We start from the raw sequence: 19,583 nt of genomic DNA on the forward strand, positions 1-19,583 counted from the left end.
AGGTGTATCACTCCTGTTTGTTTGTTTTTTACCTGGAGACAGCAGTCGCCTCATTGTTCTGACACACAACACCAAACTATCCACAACACTACACACTAACTACACAAGACAACACATTAACTACACACTCCAAACATGCTAAATGTCACAAATCGCTCACATCTCAAAGCTGGCTCTCTCTCTTTTTCTTTCTCTCTCTCTCTCTTTCTTGCCGCCTGTCACTCCTAGTCACTCCTAAAACTTCCCCCTCTTCCTAAACAACCAAAAGTCACGTTGCCATACCTTTTTTTGATTGGTCGACAAGGTACATTTTTCCACCAACACGAAAGGGCGTTTTTTTTGTTTGTTTTTTGGGGGTCATAAGCAGAGAGTGCTTGCTAGCGCTGTCCTTAGACAGTAAACGTGACGAAACTATTGAGGAAAAAACTCAGCATATATTGTTTATCATGACTCTGGTTTTACGTGGCCTATCAACACAATTTAAACACTGGTATATATCACCTTGTTGCTTTGTCATCTTAAAGTGGTCATGTGATTGGCTTACCACGACTACTTTAGTGTTCCTGAGTCAAACAGAAGCACTCATGCGATTGTTTTGCCCCCTTAGCTCCAGCTGTTGTACCAAAAAGTGATCGTCGGTCAGAAAGTGATTGCCGCCCGCGGGAGCACGCGCAGCTGCTTAAAGCTGTAGCGCCCAGATTACTTACAGCTATTTCCATGCAACTGATATAAGATGCAGTAAGCTGAACACAGCTTCAGCCGTCTGTTTGTTGAAAAATAGTAACGCGACCGCACTGCATTTTCTTGTTAGTAACGGTATCGGCGTTGTAACTATAGAAATAGTAATCAGTTAGATAAGATAAGATAAGATAAGATAAGATAGAACTTTATTAATCCCTCGGGTGGGTTCCTCTGGGAAATTCGACTTCCAAAAAAAGCACAGCAACGACCAAAGTTACAGTTACAGAACTGTTATATATATATATATATACACACACACACACACACACACACACACACACACACACATATATAAATACAGAGACAAATATAAATAAAATATACAAAGGGGATAAATAGAATAAATAGGAATAAAAAATAAAAATACAAGTGAATTGCACATTTCAAGTATTGAGTCTATTGCACTGTTGACTATTTACAAAAGTATTGCACAAAGGTATTGCACAGATTAGTTAGTAACGCCGTTACTTGTAACGCCGTTATTCCCATCACTGATGATAACATGCCTGGGCACTGACTGAGGCTTATTGTGGCATCACCATTTGGCTCTCAGTATGTAGCATCCGGCAGCTAGTACAGAAATTGAGCCAGAGATAGGGAGAGAGAGAGAGGGAGTACCTTATTACATATATCTAAATCGTTCTTTTTTCTCTAACACACAAACACGCCCACACATCCAGACACACAAATGCACACACAGGCCGAGTCTTCCCTAGTTAGTGCCTCTATCTCATTAAAATCATGGGATAAATTATTACATTTAAAGGAATCAAGTAAACAGACTAAGAAAAAAAGTGATCAGAGGACCAAAAGAAGTAACTAAAGTAGAAAAATCACACTGTGTATAAATATACACAAAACACATGGTCGAAATCTATTCCTTCCCTTTCTTCGTCACCTTTTTTTCCTACTTTCATGCTTCCTTTGGGAGCAGCCATTCCCATGGCAGGGGTGGGAGGGGAAAACTGAACAATGAAAAGACAGAAAGGGCGAAGAAGCTATTTATAGAACATTCATCATGTGTTTAATGTATGTGAGTGTCTATGTGTGCTGAGATCGTGTGCATGTGCTTGACCACTTTTCACACATTACCAGAAAACCCAAGACGCTGTTCAATTAGCCTCCTTGCTCCCAGCTATGCATATAAATGTATGTATACACATGTAAATGTGTTAATCCATGACAGTGCATGAATGTAGCTGAGTGAAAAGGGGAAAGAGAGAGAACCTGAACCTTTATATCGATTAGCCACATTAGTCTTCTGTTATCATTACGGCAGCGGCTAGTGGCCAGGGCAAAATATAAAATAATAACGCTAATGTTGGAGGAAAACGTTATCAGTCCTGTCCATCTGTTAACGTATTTGGACAGTGTTAATTTAACACTTTACATTACTATATATATATATATATATATATATATATATATATATATATATATAGAGAGAGAGAGAGAGAGAGAGAGAGAGAGAGAGAAATTTCATATTTTATTGATTGCAATAAAAGCAATAGATAAACTGGGCTGTGATTTACTGACATTCAGCATGTGTATGTGTATGTACACTGTAATAGGGACAGCAGTAGGTTGCAGACAAAGATGTCTCGCCAAGTAAAGGTAAGTGAGGCCACAAGTGAGGCCAAATTACACACACACACACACACACACACACACACACACACACACACACACACACATCTATATATCTTCAATAACATTGTTTTTAACAGAATCTGTGAAAAAAATTGCCATATTGAGACAATTGTTTTGCTGCAAGTAATCATTAACATTTAGAGAGGACTTCCATAAAGAGGTAAAACAGTGTCTACAGCTACTACGACTACATGGTGGAGGCTCTGTCATGGTTTGGAGCTACATGCCAACAAGTAGTGCTGCAGATCTTGTCAAAATGAATGGAATTACACCGGGAAAATATCTCAAACACACTGCCAATACAATATAAAGGTGGTTATACCAAATATTGACTTTCACGCTTGTTAGAATTGTACAAACTCTATTTTTGTGTCGTCTACTGTATGACCATATATGTTCGTACATGATTTCAATAAATCACTGCACCCATTTCCCATAAAGAAATGAGGCGTGGCTCGAGACTCACAGTATTCCACAGAGGCCTTATGTTTGCTTTCTCCTGCCTCCTCTCTTCCTCAGTAAAACCCTTGCCTATATTTCCTTCCAGCTTACTCTGTTAAGCCTCCTCTCTCACACAAGTCTGTGCTCACATACGACTATCCCCGCTTCCAGTCATCTCCCAAATTGTTTTCTTGTCCTCTTCCCTTTTGCTTTCCCTTCTTTTCGCTTAGTTTCTCCCACCGTCTTCCTATCCCTCGTCAGTCCACCTTTGTCTTACCGAGCACGCCCATCAGTCATCCCTATCTGTATCATGCCATCTCCATTCAGTATCGAATGAGAGGGAGAGACAAGGAAAGAGAGATGCTGCGTCAGCATGAGGACACAGACATCGAGAGCCAGCATGTTAGGGAGGAGGAAAATATATGGAGAGTTAAAATGAAAGAGAGGGAGAGTAAAAAAAAGGAGAGAGAAAGAAAGAAATTGTCCTGTGGGCACAGACATGATTGAAAGGAGTGAGTGGTGGGGAATAAAAGGGAGAGAAGGAGGCAGGGCATATTAGGGGGAGGGAAACAACAACATGGTTGGGGGTGGGGGGGTTGGGGGCAGAGACTAAGAGTGCAGGACAGGAATACAGCAAAAGAATAACAAAGGGGTGTGAGAGTATTGCAGTATTTCGTTTCTGTATGCCCTTTTGGAACTAGGTTAGTGGCAGAAATCACACTTACTAACACACACACACACACACACACACACACACATACTGTACTGTACGTACACAGATGCACAGTGGCATACAATACTGTGAAAAATAATTGGCGCCAAATGAGCACATGTGCAGATTAGATCATTGTAATTATTTGAAAGCACACACAGTGTTGCTATCACAATACCTAAACACTTCTGCCCCTCCCTCCACTGATCTAATCTTTTCCATACTGACATTCAAGCACACATGATGATGCATGGACACACATACACCAACACTAGACGTCACTTCACTACGCTATTTTTGTCTGCCAGTGGAGTCCAGACCAGCTGCTACCCTTTAGGAAGGTGCCAGCCTCCCCATTAAGATAAGGAAGTGTGATAGCATGGGCCTGTTTTTTGTTTTGAATTCTGGCATTCATTTTATGTCTGATAAAGCATGCAATGTTTATAATGTTTGTAAACATAATATTTTCACTGTTTATAGTGGCTTATTTGACTTTTACTCTTAAATACAAAAAAAGAATAAATGAGGGGTACGATGAGCACTGTGCCTCTTTCTCTCATTATGTGAAAGAGGCCCATGTTTTAGGTATCCTACATTCACCATTTGTTGTTTGTTTTCTTGCTGACAAACATCCAAAGTAACTTATGAATACCAGTGTTGCAAACACATATTTGGCTTTCAAAAATGTGCCAAAAAGAGTTTGTGTTGTTTTCAAGAAGACAAACAGGAAGATGTTGAACCGTAACTTAGCAGCCTTCCCTTTTCTCTCTGTCAGTTTATTTATATCCCTCACTTCTTTCCCCTCCGTCCCCTTCTCTCTCTCTCTCTCTCTGGGTCCTGTTCCATTATGCAGCAGTGGCAAAACAGCTCAAATCATTTCCTCATTTCTTCACTTGCTTATCACTTTTCTCTCAGAAGCACTGATTTGGTCAAATGAATAGGATTAAGCAGTGTGGTTAAAACCGATCTAATTATTTTGATAATCAGCTGCCCTAAAGATAAGAGACACGGCTGAAGTGCTCCATTTTAGTCCACCATTATGCGATTTCAATAGATTCTTATGAACTGCAGTTAATGTTTCTTTTAGCAATTCAAATCTGGGCTTTCAGTTTTGCTTTTAGGAAGATTCGGGTAAAAAAAACAACAAAAAAAACAGGAATGGATTAAAGTTTTTTGGGGGGTTTTGCTTTTTTTTTAAAGAATTATCCAGCAATAATAAAAACTAAATGGTCTTTAAATTAGTTTGTAATTTTAAATAATCCCTTCAGTATCTCCCTGTCATGGTCCCCGTGCCTGCTCGGCTGGCCCTGTGTGGCTACATGTTATGTTTTGTCTTTTTTCTCTCTCCTCTCTCTCTGCTCGCTGCCTGGGCGGAGCTCATTGTGAGCTCCCGGCCTCCACCACCTGTAGGCAATCACCTGTGGCTCCTCACCTTGTTTGCTCCCGCTACTTAAGGCAGTGACTGAGAGCACCTCGCCGCTGGACTATTGAATAACGCTCGTCAGTGCTACTTTAGCCTCAGCCAGTTTTGAGCTCTGTCCGTGAAAGTTCCGTGCTAACTCTTGTTCTCTGTATGCAGATTTCTCGTGCTTGGTTTGGTGACTCTGGACGCTTTTCCCGACCCCTCTCCGCACCCCTGGGAACCCTGGCCCCCTTCTCCTTCACCTGTATATAGTGCACCTGGAGTGTGTAAATAAACCTGTTTTTCTGAGATTTCAGTCTGTGCCGAGTCCTCCCTGCTCCTCCGTGACACTCCCTCCTTAACTGCAAAGCCTCTTTACATGAGACAATATGCCTCCAGAATTAAAGCAAATTCATGCTGCTGGTCCAACCAGCACCAAAAATAAAGGTTTTACATTTTACATTTGACACAGCTTTGATTGCTTTGCCAAACGAATGGGAGCACCCAAAGGCCTGTTTAGCCCTGCTTGGCCTCTCTTACTCTCACTTAGCATCATTCAGTGTGTAAAGGCCTCACAGCCGCCCACTCTCCCTCCGTGTTTATTCCATACAGCATATGTTGTGCCCGCATCTCACCCCTGCCACTGCCTCCTCTCCCTCATCACCCACACACAGCCGAGTTGTCACTTCGTACAAGATGCTGACGGTGCTGTGTGTGTATGTGTGTCTGCGCTCTATGTAAAGTGCAGCATTTGACTTTCTTTTCTTTTTTCCCTTTTTTTTCTTTTACATTATGTTAATGAGAAGTTTGTTTGTGTATCGAATGGCACTTGCTGATTTAACGGTGAGAACTGACTTGCTTTTCACAACCAAAGCGTGCTCGCGAATGTGCAAGCTTGAGCGTATGCCAGCACGCCCTGCAGGTAGAGTGCAGGTTTCCAGCAGGGTTTGTGTAGTATCAGCTGCTACACGTGACCAAAAAACATGAGCATGAAAAAATCAATCCATCACAGACTCTCTCTCTCTCTATTTTCTCTCTATTCACGTATCCAAATCCCAAAAATAGCTCTTCCCCACGTCACTGTGCCCCTCCACACATACACACACACACTCGCAGACATAGACACATTCTCAGAGAGACACACACGCGCACACGTCCGAACTTGCGACTGAATTATTCAGCAGAGCCCGAACGCAGAGCTGAGAGAAAAGGAAATAAGAAAAATCTGAAGGGAAAGGAGACGGGGATGAAAAGCAAAAGAGAAAGAAAAAGAGAATCAATTTTATCTGCATACAGTTAACATGGATAGGCAAACAGATTTGTGACCAACAGGCTTAGGATCATTCATTCACATTCATAGATAAATATTATGATAAAGGATGGTTGTCCAGATTCATAGTTGGTCAGCTGTTCATTCTTGTTTTGATTGGGGGAGGGGGGCAAACAAACAAAAAAACAGGATTTCATGAAACTGAAATTAGATAGTGTGGTTTTGTTTTTCAAATGGTAAAGTAGAAGATTTGTTCAGCAAAATATGAATCGTATACAATTAACTGAAGCACAGTACCAATCTATGCGAAAAGTATTTAGAGTAGAGGCAATCAGCTGATATGCTGCAATAACAGAGTGACCAGCACAGCCACAAGATCTTGACCCCATTGAGCAGTTAAGGAAGTACCTTAACTAATGGGGGGCTGGGGAGGTTTAGCACTCTATTAATGTAGTGGTATCACTAATTGTGAGGCACTGATGGAACAGCAGAGTTGGCCTAGGTGCATCTCTGCACATAGTGGGTGACACAAAGAGAGAGAGAGAGAGAGAGAGAGAGAGAGAGAGAGAGAGAGTCCAGTCTACACCAGTGAAAGAAATATTGTCTACTTAAAAAATAATGTATTATTGGCTGTCATTGTCATTAGTGGGTGTAAGCGTTCTGATAGTATTTTCAGCTCATTGCATGTGTTTTAAACAGCTAGCATCAACTGTAGGCTCATAAGATACATTAGCTAACAAGTGAGCTGTAGTTTTTATGAATTGTCTGTGTCTTTTAATACATTTAAAGCCGAGCGCTAGTGATACAATATGACCGAAGAGGTAAAAAAAAAATCTAAATCAAAAACATGATGGTGTTTAGCACTGGGGGATTTCACTTAAAGAACCAAATCTCTGTCACACAGCTAGCTGCTAAACAACACAATGATTTTGATTTTGCTCCAATTGCTCATTGACAATATATTAAAATAGCACTCACTGGTACCATATGAGAAATAATGTAGCTTACATGCATCATTTACTCTCTGTGATCTGTCACCCCATTTAGCTTACTTGAAGTAAGGGCATGGTAAGCTAGATCTTCTGATGAGTTTATGAGCTGTTCTTTTTTGAGTGTGGAATGACGCACAGCATAGATCTTTAACAACTTTAAGAAAAAAAACAAGAATTGCTTGCACGAGTTCTAATGTATTATCTCTAATCCACACAAGGTCAAACTTATGCACACAGGCTCAAATATAAACATACGCCTCCAATGATATTTGGTTAACTGTCTTGTAGCTACTTGCACTTTGACCAAAAGCCTTTGGTAGCCACCAACAAGCTCCTGGCATAATTCTGGTTGGATATTTGATGTTTCTTTTTGGCATAACTGGCATTTAAATGAGTTTCTTGGCAGCTTTTAAATGTAGTCTATACATTTTCAATAGAGTTGAGGTTGGGGCTTTGGGAAGTCCATTCCAGATGCTTAATGTTAGCCTGCTTTATTCATTCCAAAACCAAGTTTGATGTCTTTTTGTGCTTATTGTCATTTTGAAACAATCACTATTGTCCAAGTTTCAACTGTTGATCTGAAGAGAAGTTCAAGAATTTGAAGGTAGTCTTCTTCCTCCATTATTCTATCCACTTTATGCAATGCACTAGTACCACTGGCAGCAAAGCAGTCCCAGAGCATGATGCTGTTACTACCATTTGGTACAGAATTCTTAGATTAGGAATGTTTCGCCTTTATTCCTCCAAACTTTTGTAATTTTGCCTCAATGTTTGTCTCGGCGGACTAAAGAATTTTCTCTAGAAGACATTTGACCTGTCCACGTGGACAGCTACAAACCCTTTCAGTCCGTGGCAATGTAAAACTCACTTCTCTGAGTTTCAAACTGGTGTTTCAGCTGTTTCCAGTTTCAGACAAGCTTGAGCCGTGGTGGTTCCTGGGCTGCTCTTTAAACAATTTTCTCTCATCTGACTGTGACAGTTTGGGTCTTCTTACAGACATTGAGGAAAGTGGTGGCACAACTTGTGTCCAATTGTTTGAACTTATGATCTTGAATCTGCAGTTGTTTAGTTGTGTAACTCTACCATTCTGTGTCACAGATTGTCACTGACTTCCTTGAACTTTTTCATTTATCTGAGTTTTGGACAATCCAGTTAGTGCTGTTAAGCAAATCCCTTTTATGCTCCAAGGAGCAAACTGCCAGTTGTAGTCAATCATGATCACTAATGAGAAGTTAATAGGCCTTGGCCTTGTCAAGTTGAAAGACATCGTAGAAACTTCAGTACCAATTATCAAAAGATTTAAGTGACTATATGCATATATTGGAGCCTGTACATATACTTTTGACCCTTTGTGGATTAGAGAAAATCCAAAATAAATTCAAACTTGTGCACCCATGTTTTAAGTGACTGAAAATGTGTGGTGCACAATATTTCACCCCGCAAAAAGAACAGTTCATAAAAAGAAATTAAGTATTTTGTACAACAATTTTGTTCCAAAAATGACTGTGCTATCTGTTGTCTTCAGCTTGAAAAGAGTAGACAATGGAAAAAGACAGAGAGACCTCACAGAGAACTCAGTGTTCCCTACTTCTATGAAAAACCATATATCATGCCCTGCAGATGATCAATATCAACAGAGCACACCCGTTTAAACCACTGTTTTATAAATATTCCAAAAATATCGATTGATTCATAAAGGTATGAAGAAGGGTATACATGTGCATGAGCTGAACGGGAACAGTAAGAGATAAGTAAACTTAATGAGAATGAAGTTGCAGCTGTCAAAACGTTAACATTTTTAGACTAACATAGCAAAAGGCTCAAGCAGCCAGTTAGGCAAAGAGCAGTGGGAGGAATGAGAGGAACAATGATGGTAGGACTGTGAGAAGGAGAAGGAAAGCATGATGGACAGGAATTGAGCAAATGAGAAAAGTAAAGGTAGTGAAACGTGAGAGGAGATGACAAAACATCACATCCTATTAATCAAAGTGAGTGAGAAAAAGAGTAAAAGAAAAAGACGAAGGAAAAGAGAGGGAAGGATTGGCATTAGCTTTCATTGTGTGCATGTTACTCAACATTTAGGGATGTCGTGAGGACAAAAAGGTTCCCACATACCATTTATGGTCAAGACTTGGTGTTTTGGTTAAGATAAGGGCAATGTTAGCTTTCGGCATGTAGCTGCTCAGTGCACTGCTTGTCTGAGTGACAAAAGCAAGTTTGCGTTGAAGTCCAGGTTGCATTCAAGCAGGCCGTCCCAGAGTGTTTGTCTCTCCAGCACTTTGTGTTAAATGATTTATATGCAGACAGGCAGTTTGGTTGTCTCTCTCCATTGTTTCTCATTAGGCTTACTGACTTCCACCCTCCTCTCTCTGCTTCTGTCTTCCCATTGTCAATCTCTCTGGTGAACCAAATGTTTGATTTTCACTTTTGGGATTCACATATTCAATTTTGTATTTGTAAGTATGTGTAGGTGTGATTTAAACTACCTCTTATTGCTGCCAATACACCGTACATGTGTTTGCAGTTCTAAAATAAGGATCCTTAAAAAAGTAACATCTTTAATTACACCCAAAATTAAGTATGCTTTCCAAGTCATGTCCCCCCAACCAACCAGCCGACAAGGCAGAGCAAAAAATACTGCTGATTACAACAAAAGTGCAAGAGTCCAAAAAAAGGGTTATTTTGGAGAGCTGAAACAGCCTTTTACCTCATCTTAACACTGTAACCCTCACCTAACACAACAGGTTAAGACATTTGAAAAACACATTCTTAACAAAGACTTGCTATTTTAGTTTTTTGTTAGCAGTGTGGCTACAATGAGACCTCTATGTGAACTGGAGGACATAAAAGGAAAGAGAGCTAAAGAAAGGAGGGCAGTGTATCATCAGTGAAAAGTGCTCTTTTCAAGCAGCTCCTGTTATTTTTAGTCTGGCCTGATGTGAAAGACGAACTCTTGGACATAACCACACTGGATTTTTTTAAAAAAAGAAGAAAAAAAAAAAACAACCCATATGAGAAGTACATCTGTATCAAATGACAGAAAGAGAAACAAATAGGCAGCAAAGAGATGGCTGTCCAGTATCTACAAAATTAAGCTGGTGTTTTTAGCTATCAGCTAACAGTAGCAGTCTGGAGGAAAGCTAGTAAAGAGTTATGATTCTGCAATGATTATCGGCTTACAAAATGTTCATGTTCACAAAGAAAGCGTGTTGCAGCTACTAAAAATGGCCATCCAGGAGTCCGAATTAAGCTATTATTATTATTATTATTAGATTGACTTAATAAATCACATTTTTGAGATAATTACCTGAAAGTTTAAAAATTTAGCCCCAAATTTTGACTTTCGACTGACAAAAAATAACTTTGTTTTTTGTTTGTGGAAAAAAGCTCCATATTCCCTGGACCACATTGACACTGTATAAACAGTAAGTACAATTTCCTGCTTTTCTCTGTATGTCTCAGTGCAGAACTCAGACAGACACTCCTGAAAAATCCCAGTGGGTTTCCCAAAAGGCAATTAATAAAATATCATACCAAACAGCATCCTGACTTGCATTGCAATTGCACACACCTGCAACTATATATATATTTTTAGTATTTCTTTTAGCACTATTTATATTATTATATTACTATTTATTACTTTATTGTTAGGGCTGTTTTTGTTGTGCATCTGCACCTTATTGTTGTCAATGTCTACGCATGGGACAGTGTGAAACGTAATTTCAATTCCTTTGTATGGCAAGTACATTTGAAGAAATTGACAAATAAAAGTATTCTATTCTATTCTATTCTATTCTATTCTATATGTCAGCGAATGTAGGAAACTTCAATCAGCCTGTCCTACAAAAGTATGAAAAATTTAAAGCACTTCCACACTCTATTTCTTATATTTTAATAACCTTTTAAATGATGTAGGTAATCATTTTTATTTGCTTGTTATTAGAATTTTCCTTTAGGTACCACAATGGTAACTGTCTGCAAAAACACAATTTAAAGCTTCGGCTATAAGACTATTTAAAAATGTACTTTTTTATCAATTATCAACCTCTGTCATTAAAGAAACACAAAAGCCAATAAAGCTCATTAAATTTGACTAAAATTTGAACGAATTAAGTGTTCTGCAAAAACAAAACCAATGGTGCAACTATCTCATATTGCACTGTTAAAAAATTCCTTCCAATAATCTTCATCGCACCAGCCCAGTATCTATGGTCTTTACAGCATCTGTTACACTTTTAATACCACAGAAAAACAAATACACTGTTTCCTGAATTTTCCTGTTGAATTGATATCAAAGTATTAGTCATGTCTTAATAAAAGCTTTTTAAGAATGACCCCCCCCCCCCCCCCCCACACACACACACACACACACCCCACAAAAAGGCCAAATTTGCCCATCTTTAATGGTCAGTCATTGTTGTCTCCAGTTCCAAAGCATTATCCATGTCTAGCATCAAATACAAAACTATAATATGATTTAAAAAATGCCCTTTAGTGTACTGGCATGAACACAGAGCACAAGCACACCATTGCCTTACAGCATATACAGACCCTGAAAAAATTTATTGTTTCTATTAATACTATTAAAAATCTGATAAATGCATTTGTATATAAATAAAGCTTTTGGATGTTGAATATTTCACCATTTGTGCAAGGAAATTAAGGAACCATCATTAGAAAAATAGGTGTAAACATATATAATAAACATAAGCACGACTGATAATGGCACCTACAGCGTATGCAGAATGTTTGAAGAAAATCTTCAATGGCACTGGATGCCCAGGCAACGTGTCAGGTTACAGAGTTCTGAATACTGAGTTTTACACATTATATATAGCAACAAAATATTAAGAGGCCACCGGAAATTCTTAAATCTCCCTCACGCCCACATTAAGATTATTAAAAGGCATAATTTGTGTTCCATTTCATGAGAACAGTGTTGCTATAGATAGAATATACTGCATATAGACTTCTCTATTTACAAAAAAACAACAAAAAAACAATTGACGATGATGATGCAATGGCACCATATGGTGTACATGCAGTGTCTACTTGTAAAGCTGCGTCAGTGTGTATGTGTTTGTCTGCACATGTTAAAAAATTTGTGTGTAATGCATAGATGTAGATTACCTAAGCTGACCCAGCACGACACATTACTTAAACAGAAAAAAATGAATTACATGAAAATGCATTTGCAGGGTTTACAGAATCTCATTGGGTGACACCTGACACCCTTGGACAAGGTCATTCCTATTAGATGACCCTTTTAGTTTCAGCTTCCCTCTGCTATATGCTCTAACATGCATTGTGCAGTAATTTCAGGTACAGACATTATTGCGACAGAATAATTCATAATACTTGTTCAAATACAGGATTGTTTATTGATGAATACGACTAAAATGTAATTTAATTACTATTGTTTCAGCTCTTAACTGTTATGACACACCAGAAAGAGCCTCCACAAGATAACATTTAAGTCTTTGACACTAAATTGTTGCCAGCTCAGTTTTAACGGTTACCTTTGTTCTGGTACCAACTTTTTACACTAACTTTTTATTCTAACTAGCCTTACTCACTTCTAGCTAGCTGACTCACTGTGACTGCACACATTACCTTGTTAAAACTGCAGACATTGTGCTGCCAAAGATACTCAATGATACCAATTATTTTCAAAAATGGTTATAAGCGTGTGTATGATGTCAATCAGCCCCTAAAAGTCTAAGCAAAGTGTGTGTGGGGTTTGCCATTACTGGAAATAACTATTCACTGTTAAGTAGCTCACACTTTCCTATCAACATATAACCCACAGCAGTCATTTAATTAGCAACCAAAGAGTTCCTGTGTCCTGTGACTCCTAAGTTCCGACACTTGCCCAGTGGAACCAACCTATGGACTGAAGTCTGGAGCTCTGAAAGATGACACATTTTTTTACATAAATTTGGTAGAAAGAATTTTGTCACTTGTGATTTGTTTGTTTGATAGTAATTGACATTATTTGTAAAATATAGTTAATGCTAAAATGTATATCTCTAAATGCATTTATTGTTTAGAAAATTAGTTTAATTTATAGATTGGTGACGAATTAAAGGGAAACTGTAGAACAGTGAGGGGATCTGGTAAGACTGGTATGTTACGGGAGGCTTTTTCTGGCTTGTTTGAGACCTCCCTTAGAGGGAGATCACTGCAAATCACTCTGAAGTTGTGAGTGATCACCGTTGTCCTGGGATGAAATATTTCTATCCTGTTGGGTGTGATCTCTTCCAGGATGACAATGCCCCTATCCATAGGGTCCGTGAGGGGTCGTTGAATTTATGACTATAAATGATGTGAATCTTATGCTATGACCTTCACACTTCACATATTTCAAATTGAACACTTACGGACCGACATATTAGATATCCCTCTTTTCAGCATATCATCAAAGCGCCAATTATTTTTCAGATAAATATTGTTGTAACAAAAGGGAAAAAGCTAGGATTAAATCGCATCTGAGCACTACTTCTAAACTATTCACAGTTTGTTTGTTTTTTATAAAAATGAAATGACGCAGTATTGAGACTGCACCCCATGATGCTATTTCTATTTAAATGACCAAATATTAGCCTAGTGTATGTAAATGTGCACGTGAGAGCACAGTTATTTATGTGGCACTCCCACGGGCTCAGTTCACAACTAAATAAAGCCGCAGGTCACGGTTCGACCTGTTAGTGAGTCCACTGAGACTCACACGTCTGGTGAATCAAAAAGCTGTTTCAGTCTGCACTCAGAAAAAAAACAGTCAGTTAAATCTACCAAATAACTCAGCATGCAACACTTGCATGTATTGCAGGTTCAAATCCATCAATTACATTTCATGAGCAGCATTCACTGTTGTTTTATGTAGTAGATTTAATTTAATGTTGTGTATGTATTGAGCAACCTTATGCCCAGGTAAAGCTCTGTAATTTAAAATGTTTGCAGACAGAAGGGGAAACAGGAGCTTCCAGAGAAAACAGGTAATAGTTACACCTCATAATTAACAATAAGTAAGTAATTATCGGGAGGTAAACCAACACCCCAATGCTGCCGTAACAAAAACAAAACCATTTAAAAAGTGCTTGACTGATTTATTGGGCTGCCTGTCTTAAAAACCACATCTGTTTTAGAAGTAGGTGAAAAAAAAGTCTAAAAGCTGTATTGTTAGTTATTAGGCAAACAAAAAAGTGCCTTTATATTTATACACAAATTTAAGCCGCCACACTGGACTTCTTATGAAAGTCAGAAATTAATCATGTATAATAAAACTTTTTTTGGTTGTTGTTCAGAAAGGTAGGTAACTGTAGTTTGGCATCTTAATAAAAAAAAATGTGTGTTTCACTATTTCTTCTGCTTTTCTATAAAACAACGCATTTGAAAATTCACAGGCAACAACAATAATTATATTTTAGCAATAAAAATATGATTTGGATTAAATAGTTTACGCATACTGATGGATTAACATTAGAGAGACATTAAAAAATATTTAGTTAATTTAATTTATGGAAGCTGTGGCACCAACCTTACACTGGGTGGTGGTTTTGCATGTGACATCATCATGTCTCTCAACCCCTTCCCTTTTTTTTATAAGAAAAAGCTAGCTTTTTGTTAAAAACTCAAATATAGCTCAAATTTTAAAACAACAAGAAAAATGCACAAAATGCAAATGAATCACACAAGACTCAAAATGTGGACAAAGACATGCAAAATGATTCTAAATGGTTTCAAAGAGATCCAACGTGACCACAAAGGAATGCAAAACAACTACAGAGGGAGGCAAAAACTTCAACCATGGCACACAGAATTACATAAAACTGAGAAAAATCAGCTTCTATCATTGGCTGTACAGCTATTTACATAATTAGGATTGGGGTGTCCTTGTGGCCTAAGAGCGTATGTATGTGTATGTGGTTTTGCATGTGACAGTGAATACCACTCTTCTCATTTGGTCTATCTCTACAGTCTGCTACAAAGTCTGATGAAGGAATAAAAGACAAGAAATATTAGATCAAATAAGCAAAAAGTGAACAATGCCCTGTCTTCATTAGCGTTATCTTTGCAGGCACTACCAAATATGCTCGGAAGAAAAAAATCCAAACAAACTGAAAAGAAAAGAAACTATATTTTATTTCATAATGTGAAGCTATCTGGTAAGGGATACGACAGTTTGTAAAGTGACTTCTTCAGACAATTTGCTATAATAGGAAAAGCACAAGTGGTTGTTAATAAAAACAATTCATGCTCTCAGTAAGCAAGTTGACTGTATGTTTAACTGTTGATTCGGTGGTAATGTATACATACACATATAACCTCAAAATCCCTGCACACTCTTGCGTTTGCTCAGCAACACATCTGTCATTTAGTCACTAAGACATGATTCAGAGGCGCTCTAAGTATCTATGCACGGGAACAACCCAATTAGTGTGTGTAGTTATGTCATGGCTCAAGCATCAGCATAGATCAATATAATCATTACTCCAATTTTCCCTCTTGTCATTAACAGTTGCACAGAAACTCACTTCCACATTTGCATGCATTCATGCCTGCATACACAAATCCTGGAAATGAAAATACCGAAATCACTTTTCGTTTTCTCTCCCTAGGAAACCTGCTGGTTTCAGAAATGTGAAAATGCAGGGGATTGCTGGAAATGCAACACTGTCACACTTAGTGGTTGGAGTAGGCCTACACAAGCACACACACACGCACGCACACAGTGTGAAATGATGACACATTCATTCAGTGACACCTGCATCTTCTGTGATTAAGATGAGCATCCACAAAATTTGCAAGTTTCTATATTCACACTGGCATACTTGAGTTATTACCCCCCCCCCCCCCCCCCCCCGCCACCACCACTACCACCACCCCCCTCTCTCCCTCTGTCTCTCTGCCACACACACGCATACACATCATATAGGACACCTGCATCGTGCTGATATGGGAACTTGTGTGCGTTGCCACAAGAACACACGTACACACCTCCTCTGCTCCTTCCTCCTGTTTCTGTATACCCTGGCTGGGCATTGTGACTATACTGCACATGCTGACATCAGCAACCAGATGCGCCCCCTATACCTCCACCACAAACTCAAACCACACACACACACACCACTTAGGAAGCGTATATCAAACAAGTCTCGCGGGATTGCGATGTGAAAATGCAAACAAATGTGATTAATGGTGATCAGAATGGTCCACTGTTACAGAACCACCCTCGTTAATTGACTATTAATTAAACACCCAGCAACTCCTCTGTCACCTACTGTAGCCTATACCTCATTCGTGACTTGCACGGATGGATCTGCTTGTTTGATACTGGGACATAACGTAAAGTCTGCAGCTCATTTAACGGGGAAAAAGTGAAACATTATTAAAAACAGCTGTCTGCACACAGGCCTACCTGTAGGTAAGGCCTATAAAGGCGTTTACCCACTGCACACATGGTAAAGGATATGGCCATTCGGTGATCTTTTTGGCGTATTTTCTCACGAAGTTGTCCTCGCTGAAAATGAACAGCGAACGGTTGACAGTGAAGCAGTTCTGGCGTACGGGGATGGGGTTATACAGTGCCATTGTCCGGGCTCTCTGCGCCATAGACTGCTTGTACATTCTCTGGGCCCCGGGCCCTCCAGGTGGGCCGTGGCCATGCCCGTGACCATGCCCATGACCGTGTCCGTGGCCGTGTCCATGGGGTCCTCCTTGCCTGCTACCACCCCGGCCTCCCGGGCCTCCTCCGCCAGGTCCTCCGCCATACCTGGCTGGTACCTCGTCTCCGAACCGCGCCATTCTCTGGACACCAAAAGCCAATCTTCACGAAGCAGCGGAGAAGGAGACCAATGCTCAGCTGTGCAACCACACAACATTACATCCCATCTGGATCAGAACGTCTCATATGCACAACGGGTTGTCTTGTAAGCTTATGCTGAACACCTGCACCCGGCGAGCAGTTTTGCAGCGCTTGGTTTTAGCAGACGAGGACGCCCATGTACTGTCTCCTTTTCTGTGCGTCTCTGCCAACGGCCAATTGTGGGTGTGAGGAAATTAAATGTGTGGTCGGTTGGCTGACTGGTTGCACTGTAGGGTAGTGCTGTGGGGTTTCTCAGTCTTTGTCCACTCTTATGTCCATATAAAGCAGGGTTCGCTCCCAACATGAAATCATGGTGAGACTGTAGCGAGTTAACATGAATGTTTCATGTTGCCTACGGTACAAGCCTGCCTCAGAGCGCACCCGAGCTTCCTGCACCTTGCTGGACGTTTCATGTCTTTGCTCTGACAACGTTAACGCCCGAGTATAACACAGGCCTCGATAAATAAGATTGTTAAAATAAAAATAAATAAATAATAAAACAGCTTACAGCTATCCACGACAGTCACTGGCGTTCAGGTCGGCATTTTGGAAACAGACGCGTTTCCACAGACTTAAAGGCATTGAAATGGAAAAGCTACTATTATTTATTTATTTCTGAAACATCCGCAATGTTTGGTACAGTGTGTGGTAATAACGTGGCTCCAGCCACCTTACAGTTGTTTTACCAGTACACTCCACAAACCTTTGGACCGGAAAAATGTGACATTTGCTATTCACGAGCCTTATTTCAGAATGTGAAATTTCAGAAGGCAGCAATGAGACAGAACAAATACCGTTTTTCCGTGAATCATCGGTGTCAATGCTGTCTTAGGTGGAATAATTTTCTCAAACGATTTCATCAGCACCCATCATCTTCTATCCCTCACCTGCGTGGCCATCCAGAAGCCGAGCAAGGGACACGCGAGCGACGGCGTCAAAGACAAGGGTAAGACGGTCGCTTCTCCGCCGCTTTACACCCTCTCATGATCTTGGTTTGGCCATTCTAGGTGTAGCAGTACGAAAGTCCATCACCATTCCCGCCTTTAAAGAAAAAAGTCTACCTTCGTCCGCACCGATGAGCTCAAATGTCCTGGCAGAGCGTCCTTCGTACCTCTCGCTCTCTCCCTCTCTCTCTCTCATTGGAGTAGTCCGTTCCTCAAGGCCTCTTCTCTTCTCTGCTCGTCCGGCAGCCCCCAAGGGGAGGGAGAGAGGGACGAACGGACAGGATGGATCGATGGATCGGTGAATGGATGGTGACAGGATGAAAGGGAGGGGACTGACTGTTTCCCTGGGATTCGGGCCCGAGTCTGTCTATAAATGAAATAAATCGCGCCTCGCGGTGTCTCTCAGCTTGTGTGAACTAGAATGGGAGTCTGCTCAGTTCTGCAGCCAGAGCACATGACGCACGCAGCGCGTCCAACTTCCAGACCTGTGTCAGGGATGGAGGCATCGCCTACTCGCCTGTTTCTTTTAAGGTGATTCGGGCTACATAGCCCTGTCCGGCTGAACTGAAACACAGATATCCCGCTGTTGTCAAACTGAGGCGGACACTCTTGTCTGTCTTCTTCAAAATAAGTATTGTAGGGACTTTTTTATTAGGAGCGTGTGTGCGGCGGAGGGGAACTGTGCGCGCGCAAATGTACGTATGGCGACGGGGTGGGAAGGATGCTGGGGGGGGGCATTATGCAGCTCTTGCAAAGATACAGCTGCAACCCAAGCTGACAATGACTGCGCGCACACGGGCTCGTCAGTAAAGGCGCGTCAATGTGTGTACGCGCGATCCTGCGTGTGTTTGTTAGGGAAGGTGGTGTGTGCGTGTGTGTGTGCGCGCGCGCGGGAGGGGGGGGGCAGGCTATTCTTAGCAACAGACATTTGGAAATTAATGGACGAAGAGAGCACTCCTCACTCCCTCCCTTCCTCCCTGAAACTGAGTCTAGGATCTTCTTTCCTGCCTTCATCGCTCCCTCACTCTCCTCTCCTCGAGGCTTTCATCATCGCTCCACCGAAAACACCGGTGCCTGCTGAAGGTGTGACCATATGGTCTGCGCTAAGGCTCAAGCAAAACAGCAAATATTTTCAGTGACAACACAGAGGGGAGACAGGGGAGGTGGATGGACGGCGCCGAGAGATGATGTGATTTATTTCATAGTGACAACATTTCTGCACACACCACCATTCCACCTTAAAGCATTTCTTTCTTTTTTTCTTTTTCTTTTGTTTTGTTTTGTTTTTTTTTTTACCTAAAACACATCGTTTTGAAAGCAAACCTCCAAGTGGACGCGGGAGAACGGTGGCAAAGAGCTGTTGTCATATGTAATCACCCAATATACACCTTCAGCAAAATGCTGGTGCCACATTATATTAAGCCCCTAAGAAGAAGAGAGAAAGCCCAAAGTCTGGTCCAGGACAACATCCCCTTGTATGTGAGCTAATTGATTGACTCCACACATAGCCGGTGAGTCAGTGAATGGGAAATCATCTAGCATATAGAGATTTAAGGGTGCCTGGCA

At 40.6% G+C, this 19,583-nt stretch overlaps 1 protein-coding gene across 9 annotated transcripts in view; it reads right to left on the minus strand.

Annotated features, from left to right (window-relative positions):
* The window catches only part of cacna1aa (calcium channel, voltage-dependent, P/Q type, alpha 1A subunit, a), a 90,323-nt gene extending 71,746 nt beyond the window's left edge, over positions 1-18,577 (minus strand). For 5 of the 9 annotated variants that reach the window (XM_085270930.1, XM_085270923.1, XM_085270927.1 and 2 more), the window contains exon 1: positions 16,681-18,577. In XM_085270930.1, the coding sequence (XP_085127056.1) occupies positions 16,681-17,012 (332 nt within the window). In that variant the 5' untranslated portion in view covers positions 17,013-18,577. The remainder of the gene's footprint in view (positions 1-16,680) is intronic. The other 4 variants (XM_085270926.1, XM_085270925.1, XM_085270924.1 and 1 more) reach the window with 1 other exon arrangement.
* Between the last annotated feature and the right edge of the window lie 1,006 nt (positions 18,578-19,583).

This window comes from Mchenga conophoros, linkage group LG4 (assembly GCF_057382185.1).
Source record: "Mchenga conophoros isolate Kocher_MC1m ecotype Shallow Benthic linkage group LG4, M_conophoros_male_GT1.1, whole genome shotgun sequence".
NCBI classification, from domain to species: Eukaryota; Metazoa; Chordata; class Actinopteri; order Cichliformes; family Cichlidae; genus Mchenga; species Mchenga conophoros.